The sequence below is a fragment of the Musa acuminata genome, chromosome BXJ1-5 (assembly GCF_036884655.1).
Source record: "Musa acuminata AAA Group cultivar baxijiao chromosome BXJ1-5, Cavendish_Baxijiao_AAA, whole genome shotgun sequence".
NCBI classification, from domain to species: Eukaryota; Viridiplantae; Streptophyta; class Magnoliopsida; order Zingiberales; family Musaceae; genus Musa; species Musa acuminata.
This window is the reverse complement of record NC_088331.1, coordinates 23607594-23623779: the sequence shown is the minus strand read 5'-3', so window position 1 is coordinate 23623779 and position 16186 is coordinate 23607594. Positions and strand designations below refer to the sequence as shown.

At 44.0% G+C, this 16186-nt stretch overlaps 1 protein-coding gene and 1 non-coding gene across 3 annotated transcripts; both read right to left on the bottom strand.

Moving 5' to 3' along the window:
* Positions 1-370: 370 nt before the first annotated feature.
* On the bottom strand, positions 371-442 carry TRNAW-CCA (transfer RNA tryptophan (anticodon CCA)). The gene has a single exon. It is a non-coding gene; the product is annotated as a tRNA-Trp (tRNA).
* Positions 443-4057: 3615 nt separating this feature from the next.
* Positions 4058-7088, bottom strand: LOC103974707 (cytochrome P450 78A11-like). Of its 2 annotated transcripts, XM_065183520.1 has the most exons (3): positions 6952-7069; positions 5062-6396; positions 4058-4916 (listed from the first exon to the last, which is right to left on the bottom strand). In XM_065183520.1, exons 2-3 carry the CDS (start codon positions 6064-6066, stop codon positions 4281-4283), a joined length of 1641 nt encoding a protein of 546 aa, XP_065039592.1. In that variant the 5' UTR covers positions 6067-6396; positions 6952-7069; the 3' UTR covers positions 4058-4280. The 2 variants fall into 2 exon arrangements, 1 of the variants encoding a protein (XP_065039592.1); XR_010513504.1 differs by lacking the exons at positions 4058-4916; positions 5062-6396 and adding an exon at positions 6468-6762 and having other exon boundaries at positions 6952-7088.
* Between the last annotated feature and the right edge of the window lie 9098 nt (positions 7089-16186).

Below are 16186 nucleotides of genomic sequence, written 5' to 3'. Positions count from 1 at the left end.
CCGGGTTTAATTTTCTGGCCGAAATATGACCCATTAAAAGAAATAAGCAACGATCATATTTATTTCATAAAGATGATTGCATGCAATGAGATGACGCGCTTATCAAGAAGTCGTTGTATTTGTTTTTACACAGGGGTTGTTAACATCTCCAACTCGTCGGATTGACATTTCGGGCCGGGTTTAATTTTTATGGTCCGAATCTGACCCATTAAAAGAAATAAGCAAAACATATCAAAAACACGATGTACATGTGTTTGCACAGTCGTTACTGGTTGGACTGACACTACGGGCCGGGTTTGATTTCTCTGGCCCAAATCCTGACCCATCAAAAGAAATAAGCAACGAAAAATGACCCTTTTCCGGAAAAAATTGAACCCGACGTGAATCGAACACGCAACCTTCTGATCTGGAGTCAGACGCGCTACCATTGCGCCACGGATCCAGACGATACAATGTTGGCAATGTATATATAATATACGAAGATAGCATCAGACTTGTTCCCCTGCCAACTCTTTTTATTTTTATGATGATGATGATGAGGTACATTTCAGATTAAAAGAGTAATGTTGGTTCACATAGCTGGATGAGCATATTGTGAAAGGCTGAATCTGTAAACAGGAAAACAAAATTAAGATAAGCTCCAACAAGAGTTCTACGAACAAGCTGTCAAGCACGGATAATATATATTGATGGTCTAAGGATCTTATCAAAGATTTTTGATAGATCGAAGAAATGATTTCCTGGAGTTCATCATGTTTGACTTGGAGGAAAGCTCGTTTCCAGCTGAACTTAGTCGATCTGTTTTTTCTGCATGTCGATGCTTGGAGGCCATGCCATGGACAAGGAGCTTTGGATTCTTGAGGTGAGGCAAGAAATGTTTCTAACATCTTTGCTGCTTTTTAATAGAATCCAAGTGTTTTTTATTTTTAATTGTGTGCAAATCCAACAAGCATTTGTCAATGTCTCATTCTTGCTTAACACATACAAACTGACTAATTACATCCTTAGTATTTGGATTTTTATATTTTTAAATATTATATTGAGATCCCTATATTTACGAAAGTAAAATATTTAACCTCATTATTTCAATAAAATATTTTTTATTTTTATTTTTATTTTTAATCTTATGAAAGTATTGTTTTTAATCTTATATAGATATCTTCATATTTTATTTTTATAAATATAAGGATCTCAATATAATTTTTAAAAACATAAGGATTGAAATAACTATTGACTACTACATAAAGCCCGGTGAAAAACTATAAAAAGTATAAGCATGTTCCAAGACTACAAAGTATAAGCATCGATAGGCATAGTGGGCAGATATCGGACACATTTATGTAAAACATGTCTTGAAATTTATGAAAATAAAATAGGAGTTGTGTCCACTGTCAGTCGATGTTAATGGCCCAGAGAACTCACATATTGTTGATGATATGAGGTGTATTGCAGCAAGCTGACAGTTTCAGATCAAGAGAGAGACAAAGAAGTTCATTATCTATTAGCTTTACAGATGATTTTTCCTTCTTGATGTCCATAGAGGATCTTCTTGTGTCTTCTATATCGACGAACTTCTCCTGCTTGGCTCCAAACAATATCCAGTCTAAATATTGCATTTCACAGAAACAAAACATGCAGCTTCTGCTGATGGTTCATTGAACACAGACCCATCTAGATATTTATTCATATATTAGAAACAGATTCCCCACCTCATTCTTGCCACAATCATGTACCAACGCCAAATGAGTTGGGATATTATGTTGGTCTCAAGTAGAGGATAAAGAAATAGCAACAGTTGCTTGATGTAAACATCTAAAAACGATCAGTTTGACTCCAGGTGCTTTCACGAACAATCCTGCAGGCAAAATAGAATTATAAGAAAAACTATTCCTCTATTGAATATTGAAGACGCTTTGTATTAGTCATATGCGAAAGCTTTATTCTCATAGATAACCAAAGAATGTTCAAATATCTTCCCAGTCCTTGAGGAGATTTCTGAAGCGCACATTTAATTATTTGGAGGCACAAACAAGCAGCAGCAGTTGATGTTCCTTGGTTATTAACATGACAAGATGGTACAGCTTGCTGTCTGTTCTAGAAATGAGAAGAGTGAGATTGAGATATCTTTTTATTAATAAATAGCCCACATGTCTTTCGTCATATAATCAAGATTAAGTTGATTGGCAGATACCGACCAATATTATGATCCCTTCTAGTGTAAGAAACTTCCTAATCATAGGACTTTTAAACCTATCAATAATTGCTAAGTTGTTTTATTATATCCTTTAAATTTCCTTAATAGTTGAGAGTCAATGTCTTTTGCTCACTTCCTCAAGGCATGAAATGATCTTCCAGGCATTCCATCAGACAAAAAGTCCTGGTTGCATGAGTCTAAGTTGTGGTTAATATACAAAAATCCTTCGCATCAGAGGAAAAAGGTCTGTGAGACACAACTCGTCTTTAATTGAAAAATATCTGGGGACTGTGATCTTTATCACTGTGCGCTTATGGTCAAGAGAACCACGGAGCCTGAAGCTTGAAATGAATGGCAGAAAGCATATGTTCCCATTGGTCCTTCAATCGCTAGCAACCCCTGAAGGTAACAGTTCAGTACTACTAGTTTGTGTGTGATTTCCACAGCTAATTCTTATTCTTGTCTTCAACCTCAAACAATTGCACTTCAGGCCTCGGTCATGTTCATGCAAATAAGTATATGGACAAGGTAAAGGTAAATGACATGCGTTCCTCTGCCATCTTAGCGTGTATTTGGTCCCTTCCACTGATTACTTGGACGGCAACTCATTATCCTGTAGCTCTACAGGGTCGCATGTCCTCCATGCATGGCACATGGAGCAGATACACATGGGGATAATAGACTTTGTCAAGGCAGAAGGTATATATATTGTTGCTAGTGCACAGGTCTTGAGCAGCAACTTCTACTGTTTTATAGTTAAAGAAGCAGCTGCTAGTTGTATGTTTGACATGCATACATAACACCAACAGCACAGACACACTCCAGTTCAAATGATTAAGTATGGACATCTAAGATCGATTTGGCCCAAGTAACTACACCGAAGTAGATCCTCATCGTAGTAAATTATCTTAAATACTTGTGTTATTTGTATTAAGCAGTATAATTTAGAATTCGCCTACTCAGGGTTTCCTTTCATCTTTTCTGCATGCATTTATGGCATCAAAGAAGATTTTGAGGGCCACGTAAACTGTTGTACATTGGGATGAATCGCTGCAGCAAAATCATTGACCGAATCACGTTGTGAATGGAAGCTGCACTGACGCGACGCGTGCGACGCGTACATCGAGAAGACAGAGATAGAGAGAGAGAGGTCGTCTCCTCCTTCCTCCCTTAGGCCGTCGCATATATATAGACTAGGGTTTGTGGTACGTACGTGCTTAGTATATGTCATGCAAGGCGTCGGGCGTAACTTCAGCCGTACACCTTGCGTGACCGATGACGCCAAGTACTGCAGTCTTATCTCTCTCACTGTCTTGAGTTGCCCTATCGCTAAGTACGGAGCAATAAAGGCAAGACGTGAGCTCTCCGTGCTTTTGCTTATGATGGTGTTCTGAGCACCTTGAGCTTCGGAACGAGCAAGCGCAGGACATGGTAAATGAGTTCATCAGTGGGCACCAGTTGCTTCATGATTTCTGGTCGGCCCCTCTTTCGTTGACGTTGATCCCCGATAGTAAGTTTCCACCTTATTCTACTAACCCTAGATAGCTCTTCCATTTCTTTGCCTGCGAGTTGCCGAAGCGCTCGCTTTGTCCTGCGAGGTTTTAAGGAAAATCCAACGGCACGCATGGCGATGGCCATTGATCCTCGACGAAAAGTTGAAGTAGATCTCCCTCGGCTTTAGCGAACCCATGAGAACCAACGATCATCACTTAAATGCTGCAGCTAGCATTCTTCAGGTCAATGCATGCAGGCGCCCATCTTCCAGCTAGCCCTTCTCCTGGAGCACATCAGTGACGACATTACACTTGGACGAAGCGTTTCTTGGGGAGAGCTGTGTGCTTCTGTGCGTTCTTTTCGTATTAATTAATATTTTAACAATACTTCTGTATAATATACGAGAACTGATCGCCACTACTACTACTACAGTACAACTACCATCCGTTACAAACTATGTAGAAGTTTTGGTTACACTACTAAAATTAACAAGCAAACAGAAGTAAACCAGACTCCATGATACCGTCAACCCAAAATTGGAGCCCCTTAACAACATCGACTAGCTTCTATATCTGAAGACTCTTCATGTGAACTAGAGCACCCCAACGACGTTCTCCCTTGGGGTGGCAGCGGCAGTGAGGGGAGTCTTCATCTCCAGTGACAGCTTGAGCACCTCACCGAGCTCCACCGCGGCGCCATCGACGGGGGCCCACTCGAACCCGTGGGCCAGCCGCGCCACCCAGAGACCCACGGTTGCCAGGCCCAGGTTCTTGCCGGGGCAGACACGGCGGCCGGCCCCGAAGGGCGCTAGCCGTAGGTCACCCCCCCGCACGTCGACGTCGGCTCCGCCATCGGCGTCCACAAACCGCTCCGGCTCGAAGCAGTCCGGCCGGGCCCACACCTTGGCGTCGTGCGCGATGGCCCACATGTTGACCATGGCGGTGGTTCCGGCGGGGACAAGCATACCGTTGCTTAGGTGGACGTCGTCGGTGGAGAGGCGGGCCCAGGAGAGCAGGGGTCCCGGCGGGTGGTTGCGGAAAGTCTCCTTGATCACGGCCTGGAGGTAGGGCATCCGCACGACGTCGGCATCCGTCGGCACGTGGTGGCGGCCAATGACGGCGTCGATCTCGCGGCGGAGCTTGGCCTGAACCTCCGGGTGGAGCACCAGCTCCGCCATGGTCCACTCCGTCAACAGCGCTGTCGTGTCCGTGCCCCGGAAGATCATCTCCTGCCGCTCAAACAAACGACTTCTACTCATTATATATATATATATATATATATATATATATATATAAACCCTAAGATAATCTATATTTACAGATTACTCCTTCCGACTAAAACATATTACGTTTATATATGGAGGGAGTTGTTACCCAAAGGACGGCGATCATGTCGTCTTCATCGAGCTTCTCGTGGCCGTCCAACGAGAGGAGCACGTCAAGGAAGTCGCCATTGTCCTGCTCGCGGCTCGGCCCCTGGAGGCGGTGCTCGGCGATGATGCTGGTCACCAGACTGCGGATGCGCGGCACGAGGGCGGCGCATCGCTTCTTCACGTTGGCGGGGTCGTAGAACTGCACCAGCCACGGGAGGTGATCAGACCAGTTGAAGGCGCCCAGGAGATCGAAGCCTTCCCGCACCATGGCCTTCAACTCCTCTGCCTCCTGCTCGCCCCCCGGTACCGACACCTCATAACGCCGCCCGAAGACGCTGCCCATGATGTTGTTCAGGGCGGCGTTCTGTAGGTGCGGGCGGAGGCGGACGCAGCCAGCCAGACGCTGCTCGGCGGCGATGGCGGACAACATGGCGGAACAATCGGCCTGGCGGCCGGGTTCGTGGGCGGCGACGCGGCGGGGGGAGAAGAGGTGGGCGGAGGCGACGCGGCGAAGGAGGCGCCAGTAGGAGCCGCTGGGAGCGAAGCCGATGGCGCGGGCGAACATGAGCTCGCGGGCAGAGCGTTTGAGTGGGCGATCGGAGAAGGCCGGGTGTGAGAGGATCTCGCGGGCCACGGCCGGGTCGGAGGAGACAACGGCGGGGGTGGATCCGATGGAGAAGGCCATGAGGGGCTTGGCACCAGCGGCGGCGGAGAGCTCTGCGAGGGCGCGGTGGGGGAGGGAGCGGACGAGGGAGAAGAGGGAGCCGAAAACGGGGAGGCCGCGGGGGCCAGGTATAGAAACGGTACCACGGCGGGCCCGGCCGTGAGACCAAGCGCGGCCTCCGGGGGACAGGACCCAGGCGATCAGGCCGAAGGAGACGAAAGCAATGAAGAGGCTGAGCAAGAGCAGGGGGAGGTCGCAGTGCAGCGTATCGACGCCGAAGAAGGCAGGAAGGGTGAACACCCACCAGTTCGAGTCAGTAGTAGTGCGCGTACTGAGAGCCATGAGTTCTTTATCTCCCTCTTTACGAGAGAAGCAGCAAGAGGGATGGATGGAAGAGACCAGCAGGCGAAGAGAGAAGCCAAGTGATATGAGGCAAGTAAGAAGAGGGGAGGACGGTCTTTATAGGGAGCGCAAATTCTACGCAGGGTTCCTCCGAAGATCCTCACCACCCATCAGCTGATTTACTTCCACATCTCAAGGCGTTTTGAAGGTATATTAATATGATGATTGATGCATAACTTTCTTTCGGTGATTCCTAATTCTCAGTGTTTTAACACCAATATTAGGAAACAAAGTCTATACGAAAACTGGATTGGAAATGTTGGAGTTGGTCTGCAATAAACCATCTAAGCATCAGTGGTAATCTAACCATACTATATCAAAAGAATGGGAAGACAGCACACTCATCTAAGTTAAGCTTGATAAAGAGTTTAAGATATTAAAAACCTTGAGATGGGAAGAACCTTCTTCATCTACAAATAAGAACGCAGGGATATATGCTATTGGTACGAATTAAACACGCACAGCTAACTAACAATGCTACTAGAGCTTGAGAACCTCAATACATTACTGCTAGTTATAATGTGTCTTCAAGGGACTTGTTGGAGTTTTAACAGGGGAACAACTGGTGATTCAACATTGCCAAAAGAATGAGCTTGAAGGCTTAGGAACAGCATCCTTGCAGCAAATACGTTCAACCTGTGGATGCTAGAATCTTCATACATATCAGATGCAAGAACTGAATTCAGTTCTAATGATCGACTTTGCTTTGTATCAGAAAGATTGGACTCTGTAGTGGTACTGAACTAATACAACGAAGCGAAAAAGATTGATTCAAACGCATAGCTATTAAATAAGAAGTTAGGTTTACGGCTTTTGACTGGTGACCTGCAAGCGGGGTAGAAGACGATCCCATAGATTCTCAGCAGACGATGGCGAGCTCCAAGGCAAACGGCTGGGGTTGCTTTGTGCTCAAGTAACCCATCGAAGTGCGAGCTATGCAATTTCCCGGTGTTACGTTTGAACGTGAGAGAGAGAGAGAGAGAGAGAGATTGTATTGTCTTCAATAGCTGCATACGTACAAGCTTGGTGGGGTGGATACAGCTGGATGGTGTGATTCTGGACCAAAGTACATGGAACCTTCCATGAGACTGCTGGTAGAGTGTAGGGTGGGCTAATCTGTAGCGTAGAGCTTTAGATTGTGGCCTCAGGCAGCGGTGGAAGGGCTGTTTGGTACTGCATGCATGCATAGTAGCACAAGGGTTTTGCTGTCTCTTTCTTGATCTCTGATGAACCAAACAAAACAATGTCAATGGCATGTGAATTGTGTATGTAGCCTGGAGCATGATGAACTGTAACTTGTCCTTTTTGATAGATTGTCTCCTGCTATTTCATGGACAACTTCATTGTAGAGAATCTAAAAAGTGCTCTCCATTTTAAAGAAGAAAGAAAGAAAGAGAGTGGCAGTGCATGATTCAGAAACTCTCTCTTGCTATTCGCTTACATTATTGCATTGCCTTTCCGAGTACTGAATGAGTTAATACTTGTCGAATTGGCAGTGATTGCCTTATGCTACGGTAAATGAGAGCATCAAACATTAAACTCTTTCTCAAGAGAACAAATTACGCTTCAAATATTTTGTTATTGAAAACTCAGTTATAAATAATTATCTTGATGTGTGTGTGTTTCTTTGTAATTTTAACACAATATAATAAAACATTCAAGAGACTCTCGGTTGACTATGCAAGTTTCTTACCAAATTTCATTGTGCAAGAAATGTTTCTTGGCATTTTCTTTAACAAGTCAAGCAACAGCTTCACTTGCTTGCAGGTCTCGTGACTTAGCGACCAACAAGTTGAGAGTTAAATATAACCACTATGAGATCAAACTTGTTGACTAGATTAATTTCTAAGTGAAGGTGGCTTGAAGAAGCCTATAAATTTCTCTGCATGGTCTTTTTCTGCTCTTGCTGTAGAAGGCGAAGTCTGTTTTTTTTGGACCACATCCTACCTCTAATAAATAAACTAAAATGTTGGTTTTGAGACAAATAAAGCTTATGAATTCTGCTTTGGAAAGGTGTTTGAGGAAGAAAAAGAAACATCAATTGCATAAAATCATGGTTTGGGTCTCGAAGAGAGAATGGCTTGGACATTAGTTTCAGGATGAAAAATTATGGTTTAATGCTCATCCACCGGCCACTTGACAGTGAGGATGATGTTGCCGGAGGCGAGGACAGTGGTGGCGGAGGCGTTGGCAAGGCTCACGCCGGAAGCAGTGAGGACGATGTTGCTGGAGTGAGAGAGCCAGGAGCTGGTTGATGGTGCTCAGCGAGAGGGTTCTGACGACCAAGTCCACAAAGAGGGTTGCGCAATGGTCCAGTGCGCGGAAGCAGATCAAGTCTAGAGCAACGGTTCAATGAAGGGGTGCTGGCAGAGGTGGAAGGTGGGAGGTGAGAGGTGTGTGATTGCGGTGGCTTGAGTTCGTGCACACAGCAACGATCCACGCGGTGCTGTGCATAGCACAGTTATACGTATATGCAGAAGAGAGCGCTGGATCACTCAGCATGCAAACTGTTGAGGGCACATGCGTCCCCTTCAATCTCCTCAAGTCTGCCTCACTGGTATCCCCTTCGATCTCCTCAAGTCTACCTCGCTTGGGAATATGTCTACATCTTTTTACTGCTCTGATATCATGATAAAATGATAGAATAAAGAGTGAAATTATAAAAGTAAAAAGAAAGCTCATTTCAATTAGTATTCTATTTATACATAGTGAAAGAGAGGATTTTTCTCATGTAGTCGAGGAAATCTCATCTGTTATGCAGTTACGGAAATCTCTCATCTATTATGCAATTGAGGAAATCTCTTTATTATCAGCCCTCTCAAGCTCACCAATTGACTGTAATTCAATAATAAAAAAGGCAACCTCTCAGTGTCCTATCCAATTTGATAAGTTGGAAGTTCTTCCTTTCTCCGTTGCCTCGTTGTGTGGGGAATAGTCTGTGACCAAAAATAGGATTATTTTATATATATATAGAGAGAGAGGGATTGCAAACTATCTTTGTATCTTCATGTGAGTAACTAGTCAAACATAAACCCTCACATTTCATTCGTGGATTTGCAGGCTAATTTCCATGAAAGACCAACAACATGTGTATGTGTGTGTGTGTTAGATGGCTACAGGAATTTTTTTTTTGTATGTATAAGACTATAAATCGTACTTAGATTTCCTTGAAGGTAAAGTCCAGAAGTTATGAAAGAATATTTCAGTGTCATATAAGTTTCCTAGATTTGGTTGTAGATCACAAGTTACTTCACACTAATAAGACAATGCTCTTAAGATTCTAAACAACTACCATAACTGGGATTCTAGGATCTTGAGTACAAATTTAATCCTTGGCATGCACAATATTAGATCCATATGCAATGTATAGTAAAATAAATCAGATTATTTTCTTTCACTTAGATTTGAAGTTGCAAGTTCACTAAAGAAAGTACAAGGACTTTCTTTAGCTAGGGGGTCGAAAGCTAAACATCGAACCTAACCATCATGAATTGATAGTTAAGAGGCACAAAAGTCTGTACATTGAACATTTACCTAGTTCCAATTATCTACTCCACACTATGATCAATGTATTGGTTTGATCTCTGTCTTCGGAGGTGACCCTCAGGAAAGTGCTGAGCAAGTACATACTGAGACTTGAAACACAAGAATGCATTGGGGAGTGTGAGACAAACATAAAGAGATGATCACAAGATTGCCAAAAAAAAAAAAAAAAAGAGTAGGAATATGACATTAAAAGAAAAAAAAGAAGAAGAACAATTTCCATCGGCCTTCATGGTAGTTGACTAGAAAATCCTCCAGTATTGTAACATGTCTGAGCAAGTGTTTGTTCGTATACTAGACCATCATTCACGCTAGATCAATCACTCTTGAGGTCCGAGTATGATGTGAATGCGCATGATAGAAGATAAGATTTCCCCAACTTGATAGAGGATAAGATTTCCCCAATTATATGAGGAAATCTCTCTATTCTGTTTATTCTGTTAAGGGAAATCTTTTCTCCTAATCTGTATAAATAGGAGAGGGAATATGTTAATAGATTCAAGCTAAAGCTATTTCATTTCTACAATAAAGCTTCTTCAATTATTATTCTTATCTTCTATTATTTCTATCATGGTATCAGAGCCGCTTGCCTAGAGCAAGCTCTCTTCTCGCTGCCAATTCATCATTGGTGTTGTCACTCTGTGCCAACGTCCGTTCCCTTCCGCTACGGCATCTCTAGTGCTGCTCATCAGCACTGCCCCACCTTTCTTCCTCGTTGTAGCTATTTTCCTTCCTCTTTTGCTACAGCTTCCTCTTCTACTACAACTTCCTCCTCTGTTGCAGTTTCCTCCTTTGCTATAGTAGCAACACTGCAAAATCGCTGTAGATTTCTTCTCTACCGTCGCAGCCGTCGTAATCGCAACCACGACCAACGTCGTTGAGAAAAGCGAAGCCTCGCTCTTGCCTTCAGCCAGCGACCAACGTCGCTGAGGAAAGTGAAGCTTCACCCTTCGGCTAGCGATCAATGTCGTTGCAATCCTAAGAGGCTCCGTGGTCAATCCTCATCTTCCTCACCGCGGTAGTCTTCGCTGATCTGTCAACATTCGGCAGACTTAAGGAGAATGAAGGGAACACCTGTGCCATCACAGTAACAGCAATCACAGCAGCAGCAGCGATCTACACTTATCTTACTCATGAAGCCTCTCGCTTGTAAACCATTCTTTGCATCGATCCAAGATTGGTATCCTTGTTAGGAGCACCATCTTGCGGGGGCATGATAGAAGATAAGATTTCCCCAACTTGATAGAGGATAAGATTTCCCCAATTATATGAGGAAATCTCTCTATTCTGTTTATTCTGTTGAGAGAAATCCTTTCTCCTAATCTGTATAAATAGGAGAGGGAATATGTTAATAGATTCAAGCTAAAGCTATTTCATTTCTACAATAAAGCTTCTTCAATTATTGTTCTTATCTTCTATTATTTCTATCACTCTTTCCTTCGGCTTTCCCACCTCCGCAATAAAGAAAGCTAAAACTATTTCATTTCTACAATAAAGCTTCTTCAATTATTGTTCTTATCTTCTATTATTTCTATCATGGTATCAGAGCCGCTTGCCTAGAGCAAGCTCTCTTCTCGCTGCCAATTCATCATTGGTGTTGCTACTCTGCGCCATCGTCCGTTCCTTTCCGCTACGGCATCTCTAGTGCTGCTCATCAGCACTGTCCCACCTTTCTTCCTCGTTGTAGCTATTTTCCTTCCTCTTTTGCTACAGCTTCCTCTTCTACTACAGCTTCCTCCTCTGTTGCAGTTTCCTCCTTTGCTATAGTAGCAACACTGCAACATTGCTGTAGATTTCTTCTCTACCGTCGCAGCCGTCGTAATCGCAACCACGACCAACGTCGTTGAGAAAAGCGAAGCCTCGCTCTTGCCTTCAGCCAGCGACCAACGTCGCTGAGGAAAGTGAAGCTTCACCCTTCGGCTAGCGATCAATGCCGTTGCAATCCTAAGAGGCTCCGTGGTCAATCCTCATCTTCCTCACCGCGGTAGTCTTCGCTGATCTGTCAACATTCGGCAGACTTAAGGAGAATGAAGGGAACACCTGTGCCATCACAACAACAGCAATCACAGCAGCAGCAGCGATCTACACTTATCTTACTCATGAAGCCTCTCGCTTGTAAACCATTCTTTGCATCGATCCAAGATTGGTATCCTTGTTAGGAGCACCATCTTGCGGGGGCATGATAGAAGATAAGATTTCCCCAACTTGATAGAGGATAAGATTTCCCCAATTATATGAGGAAATCTCTCTATTCTGTTTATTCTGTTAAGGGAAATCTTTTCTCCTAATCTGTATAAATAGGAGAGGGAATATGTTAATAGATTCAAGCTAAAGCTATTTCATTTCTACAATAAAGCTTCTTCAATTATTATTCTTATCTTCTATTATTTCTATCAGCGCACATACTTATTAGGATGTGGATTAGTAAAGCTGCTTGCCGATGATTCAACAACACATGGTGTGCATGATTCAAAAGGCACGACGACATCAAGAAGTTTTCTTTAGAATGGCTTTAGTACGGCATGCCTTGAGAGGGCAAACAACTATTTCTGATTCATTAAAAGATGCAAGTAACCAATCGCATAATGGGATTTAGTTCTAATCTTTGATCAATCCCTATGCAGAAGTGTTGGGAAATCATAGGGGGGGGCGACATCATATGCGCAGCGGAAGAACAAGAAAACAAAAATCCCCGATTCCCAAAAAGATGTTCATCGTCGTGCGAAGATTGGTGCGCAAAATCCACAAAAACACAAAACTGCGTATAGAGATTGTGTTACCTAGGGAGATCGTATATCCCTGTTTCCTTGCAGATCCTTAGGAGAGGGTGAAGGAGGTCAAGCGTCCTCCTCTCTAGCGGTGATCCACACAGCAGGGTTGCGACGACGCTCCTCAAAACTCCAGGCCTACTCTGAGGGGAGAGGGAGAGGAGAATAGGAAGGGCAAGCAAAGACTCTTGCCTATGAGGCTGTGAATCCCTCCTATTTATAGAGATCCCGTGTCAAAACCCTAATGGGTCCTTTCCCTAGTGGGTATTGGATCTGCATCCAATAAGACAAGGGCTCCGTCGGATATCTCATATCCGAACCTCTACTCATCGCAATGCCTACCATATGTGTGTGACCCTCTAGGCCCAATATCGAGCTGGCCGTGAGTCATACCTGTCAGAACTCCTTCTGACTCAGTGAATTATTATCTCTGTAATAATTCACTCGACTCATCGACTACGGAAGTACTAGGCCACTACGCCGTAGTCCCCAGACGATACAGGGGAATCCAATCCATTGGACCTGTCTGTCCTCAGTTACCATGTACCTATAGTCCCTCATCCATCTAATATCCCAGAGACCGTATATCGAGCATGGTGCTGTCAGACCCATACGGTTTCTACTCGAGTCTCGCTCTAATCGGATTCTCCCGGAGAACTCTTTCTCTCTCAACCCGAATGACCCTGGCCAGGGATTTGTCTGAGCAAGAACACATGGGATATTCCTCTCATGATACCGAGAGTGGATGATCCTCTATCGACACTCAATAGCCCTCGTAAGGTCGACTACCACTCCCAATGACCAGCTGTACTAGATCTGGGAACAGCCAAACCTATAAGTCTGGTATCAAAGAGTGGAGCACTCATACAGGACATCCTTGGTGTCTCAAGTCTAAGAACCAGATACACCACTAGGACTACGGAATCGTTGTCTGACAATAAGGCATCATCAACCATCCAGCATTCCGTAAGCGGATCAATCAGTGAACTCATTCTCCAATGAGCACATGTACTGTATCCCTAGTGTCCCTACACGAGCAGCTATGAGACCAGCTGCATCCATCATATGGACGGGTATACAGCACACCAGTCTATCCGGTTATCACGATGTCCCTCTCGAGTAACCTATGACCGGGATTATTTAGGATATGTGTTTAAAGGTGAATCGATCTCATTATCGTGATCTCATCACGATCCGATTCCCATTGCACAAATCCAAGGACATCACAATATATATGCATTTATGCAATAGTTATAAAGTGATATACGCCAAAATATAATAAGCAAAAAGATTCTGTATCAAGTCACACGTGCCATCACTCACGTGATTGGCTTGCTGGGCACCTATGACTAGCAATCTCCCACTTGACCTAAAGCCAATCACCTATGTGTCTGATCCCCATCAGACCCCTGTGACGTTCAAAGACAAAATGAGACAACGGCTTTGTCAGTGGATCTGCAATGTTATCTTCGGATGGAACTCTTTCCACTGCTACATCTCCTCGGGTCACGATCTCTCTGATAAGGTGGAACCTCCTCAGAACATTTCTGATAAGACCCGGGTTCCCTTATTTGAGTAATCACCCCATAGTGGTCGCAATATAAGGAAGTCGACTTGTCGCTATCCGTATCGACTCCCAAACTCCCTCCTTTGCTGCATCTAATGCGGCAATGTACTCCGCCTCTGTGGTCGAGTCAGCAGTGGTATCTTGCTTGGAACTCTTCCAGCACACTGCTCCTCCATTCAAGGTGTACACATACCCTGAATTCGACTTGCTATCATCGACATCAGACTGAAAACTTGAGTCAGTGTAGCCTTCAACCTTAAGGCTATTACCTCCATATACTAGTAAAAGATCCTTAGTCCTTCTCAAGTACTTAAGGATACACTTTACTGCTTTCCAGTGCTCCAAGCCTGGATTCGCCTGATACCTGCTCGTGACACTCAGAGCATGCGCTATATCAGGCCTAGTACATAGCATGACATACATGATAGACCCTATTGCTGAGGCATAAGGTATCATATTCATGTTTGCCCTTTGGAATTTTCCATGCCAAACCTTTTGACAATAGTTTCTATGTACCTGGACTGGGACAAGCCAAGCATCCTTTTGGATCTATCTCTATAGATTCTAATCCCCAAGATATAAGATGCTTTTCCTAAGTCCTTCATGGAGAAGTGTCTAGATAACCAAGCCTTTATTGTGGATAGCATTCCTATGTCATTCCCAATGATGAGGATGTCATCCACATATAACACCAAAAAGCTAATAGCGCTCCCACTTACCTTTCTTTATACACAAGGCTCATCTTCGTTCTTAACGAAGTCATAAGATCTGATTGCCTCATCAAATCTTATGTTCTAACTTCGGGAAGCTTGCTTTAGTCCATAAATGGATCTAAGCAACCTACACACCTTATCTGGGCAGTTCTTGGACACGAATCCCTCAGGTTGCATCATATACACCTCCTCCTCCAGGTTCCCGTTGAGGAATGCGGTTTTCACATCCATCTGCCAGATCTCATAATCATATTGTGCTGCAATAGCCAATAGAATTCTGATGGATTTTAGCATTGCTACGGGTGAGAAAGTTTCGTCGTAGTCAACACCTTGCCTTTGACGATACCCCTTAGCCACTAGCCTTGCTTTATAGGTCTCTACCTTTCCATCTACACCGATCTTTTCCTTAAAGATCCACTTGCAACCGATGGGTACAATACCTTCGGGCGCATCAACTAGGTTCCAAACCTTATTGGAGTACATAGAATCCATCTCAGAATTCATGGCTTCTTTCCACTTCCCGGAGTCTATACTCATAATAGCCTCCTCGTAGGTCTGAGGATCAATATCCTCTACATCCTCTGCTCTAATATGTCCCACATATCTCTCAGGAGGATGGGATACTCTATCAGACCTGCGTAAAGTTGAAACTTGTGTATTAGATACCTGAACAGACTCGGGCTGTAGAGTGGTGCTTGAGCTTGGTTCTCCAACCTCGCTCAATTCTATCATTCTCCCACTGTCTCCGTCAAGAATGTGTTCCTTCTCAAGGAACACTGCTCTCTTAGCTACAAAGACCTTTTGGTCCTCGAGATGATAGAAGTAATACCCACAAGTTTCCTTGGGGTATCCCACAAATTTACATCGCCCTGTCCTTGATTCTAACTTATCGGGGTTGTGTCTTTTAACATGGGCAGAGCAGCCCCAAATCTTAACTACTTTAAGATCAGGCTTCTTCCCTTTCCATATCTCATATGGTGTAGACACCACCGACTTAGTTGGAACTCTGTTCAGAAGGTAAGCTGCGGTTTCTAGGGCATATCCCCAGAATGAGATGGGTAGGTCAGCGAAACTCATCATGGACCGTACCATATCTAATAATGTACGATTTCTCCTTTCAGAGACACCATTGAGCTGAGGTGTATAAGGAGGTGTCCATTGGGATAATATCCCATGGTTCTTGAGGAAGTGAGTAAACTCTGTACTTAAGTACTCACCTCCTCGATCTGATCGAAGAGTTTTGATACTCTTTCCAGTCTGGTTCTCCACCTCTTTCTTATACTCTCTGAATTTCTCAAAGGCCTCGGACTTGTACTTCATTAAGTACACATATCCATACCTTGAGAAATCATCAGTAAATGTAATGAAGTAGGAGTAACCTCCAATGGCATGAGTTGACATGGGTCCACATACATCACTATGTATGAGTTCCAACAACTCAGTGGCTCTCTCTCCAGTTCCACTAAATG

Excerpts from the sequence above, each read along its gene's own strand:
- LOC103974707 (XM_065183520.1), bottom strand. The coding sequence starts at position 6,066 with ATGGCTCTCAGTACGCGCACTACTACTGACTCGAACTGGTGGGTGTTC. Across the intron at positions 4,917-5,061 it reads ACATGATCGCCGTCCTTTGG|GAGATGATCTTCCGGGGCAC; the intron begins GTAACAACTCCC and ends TTTGAGCGGCAG.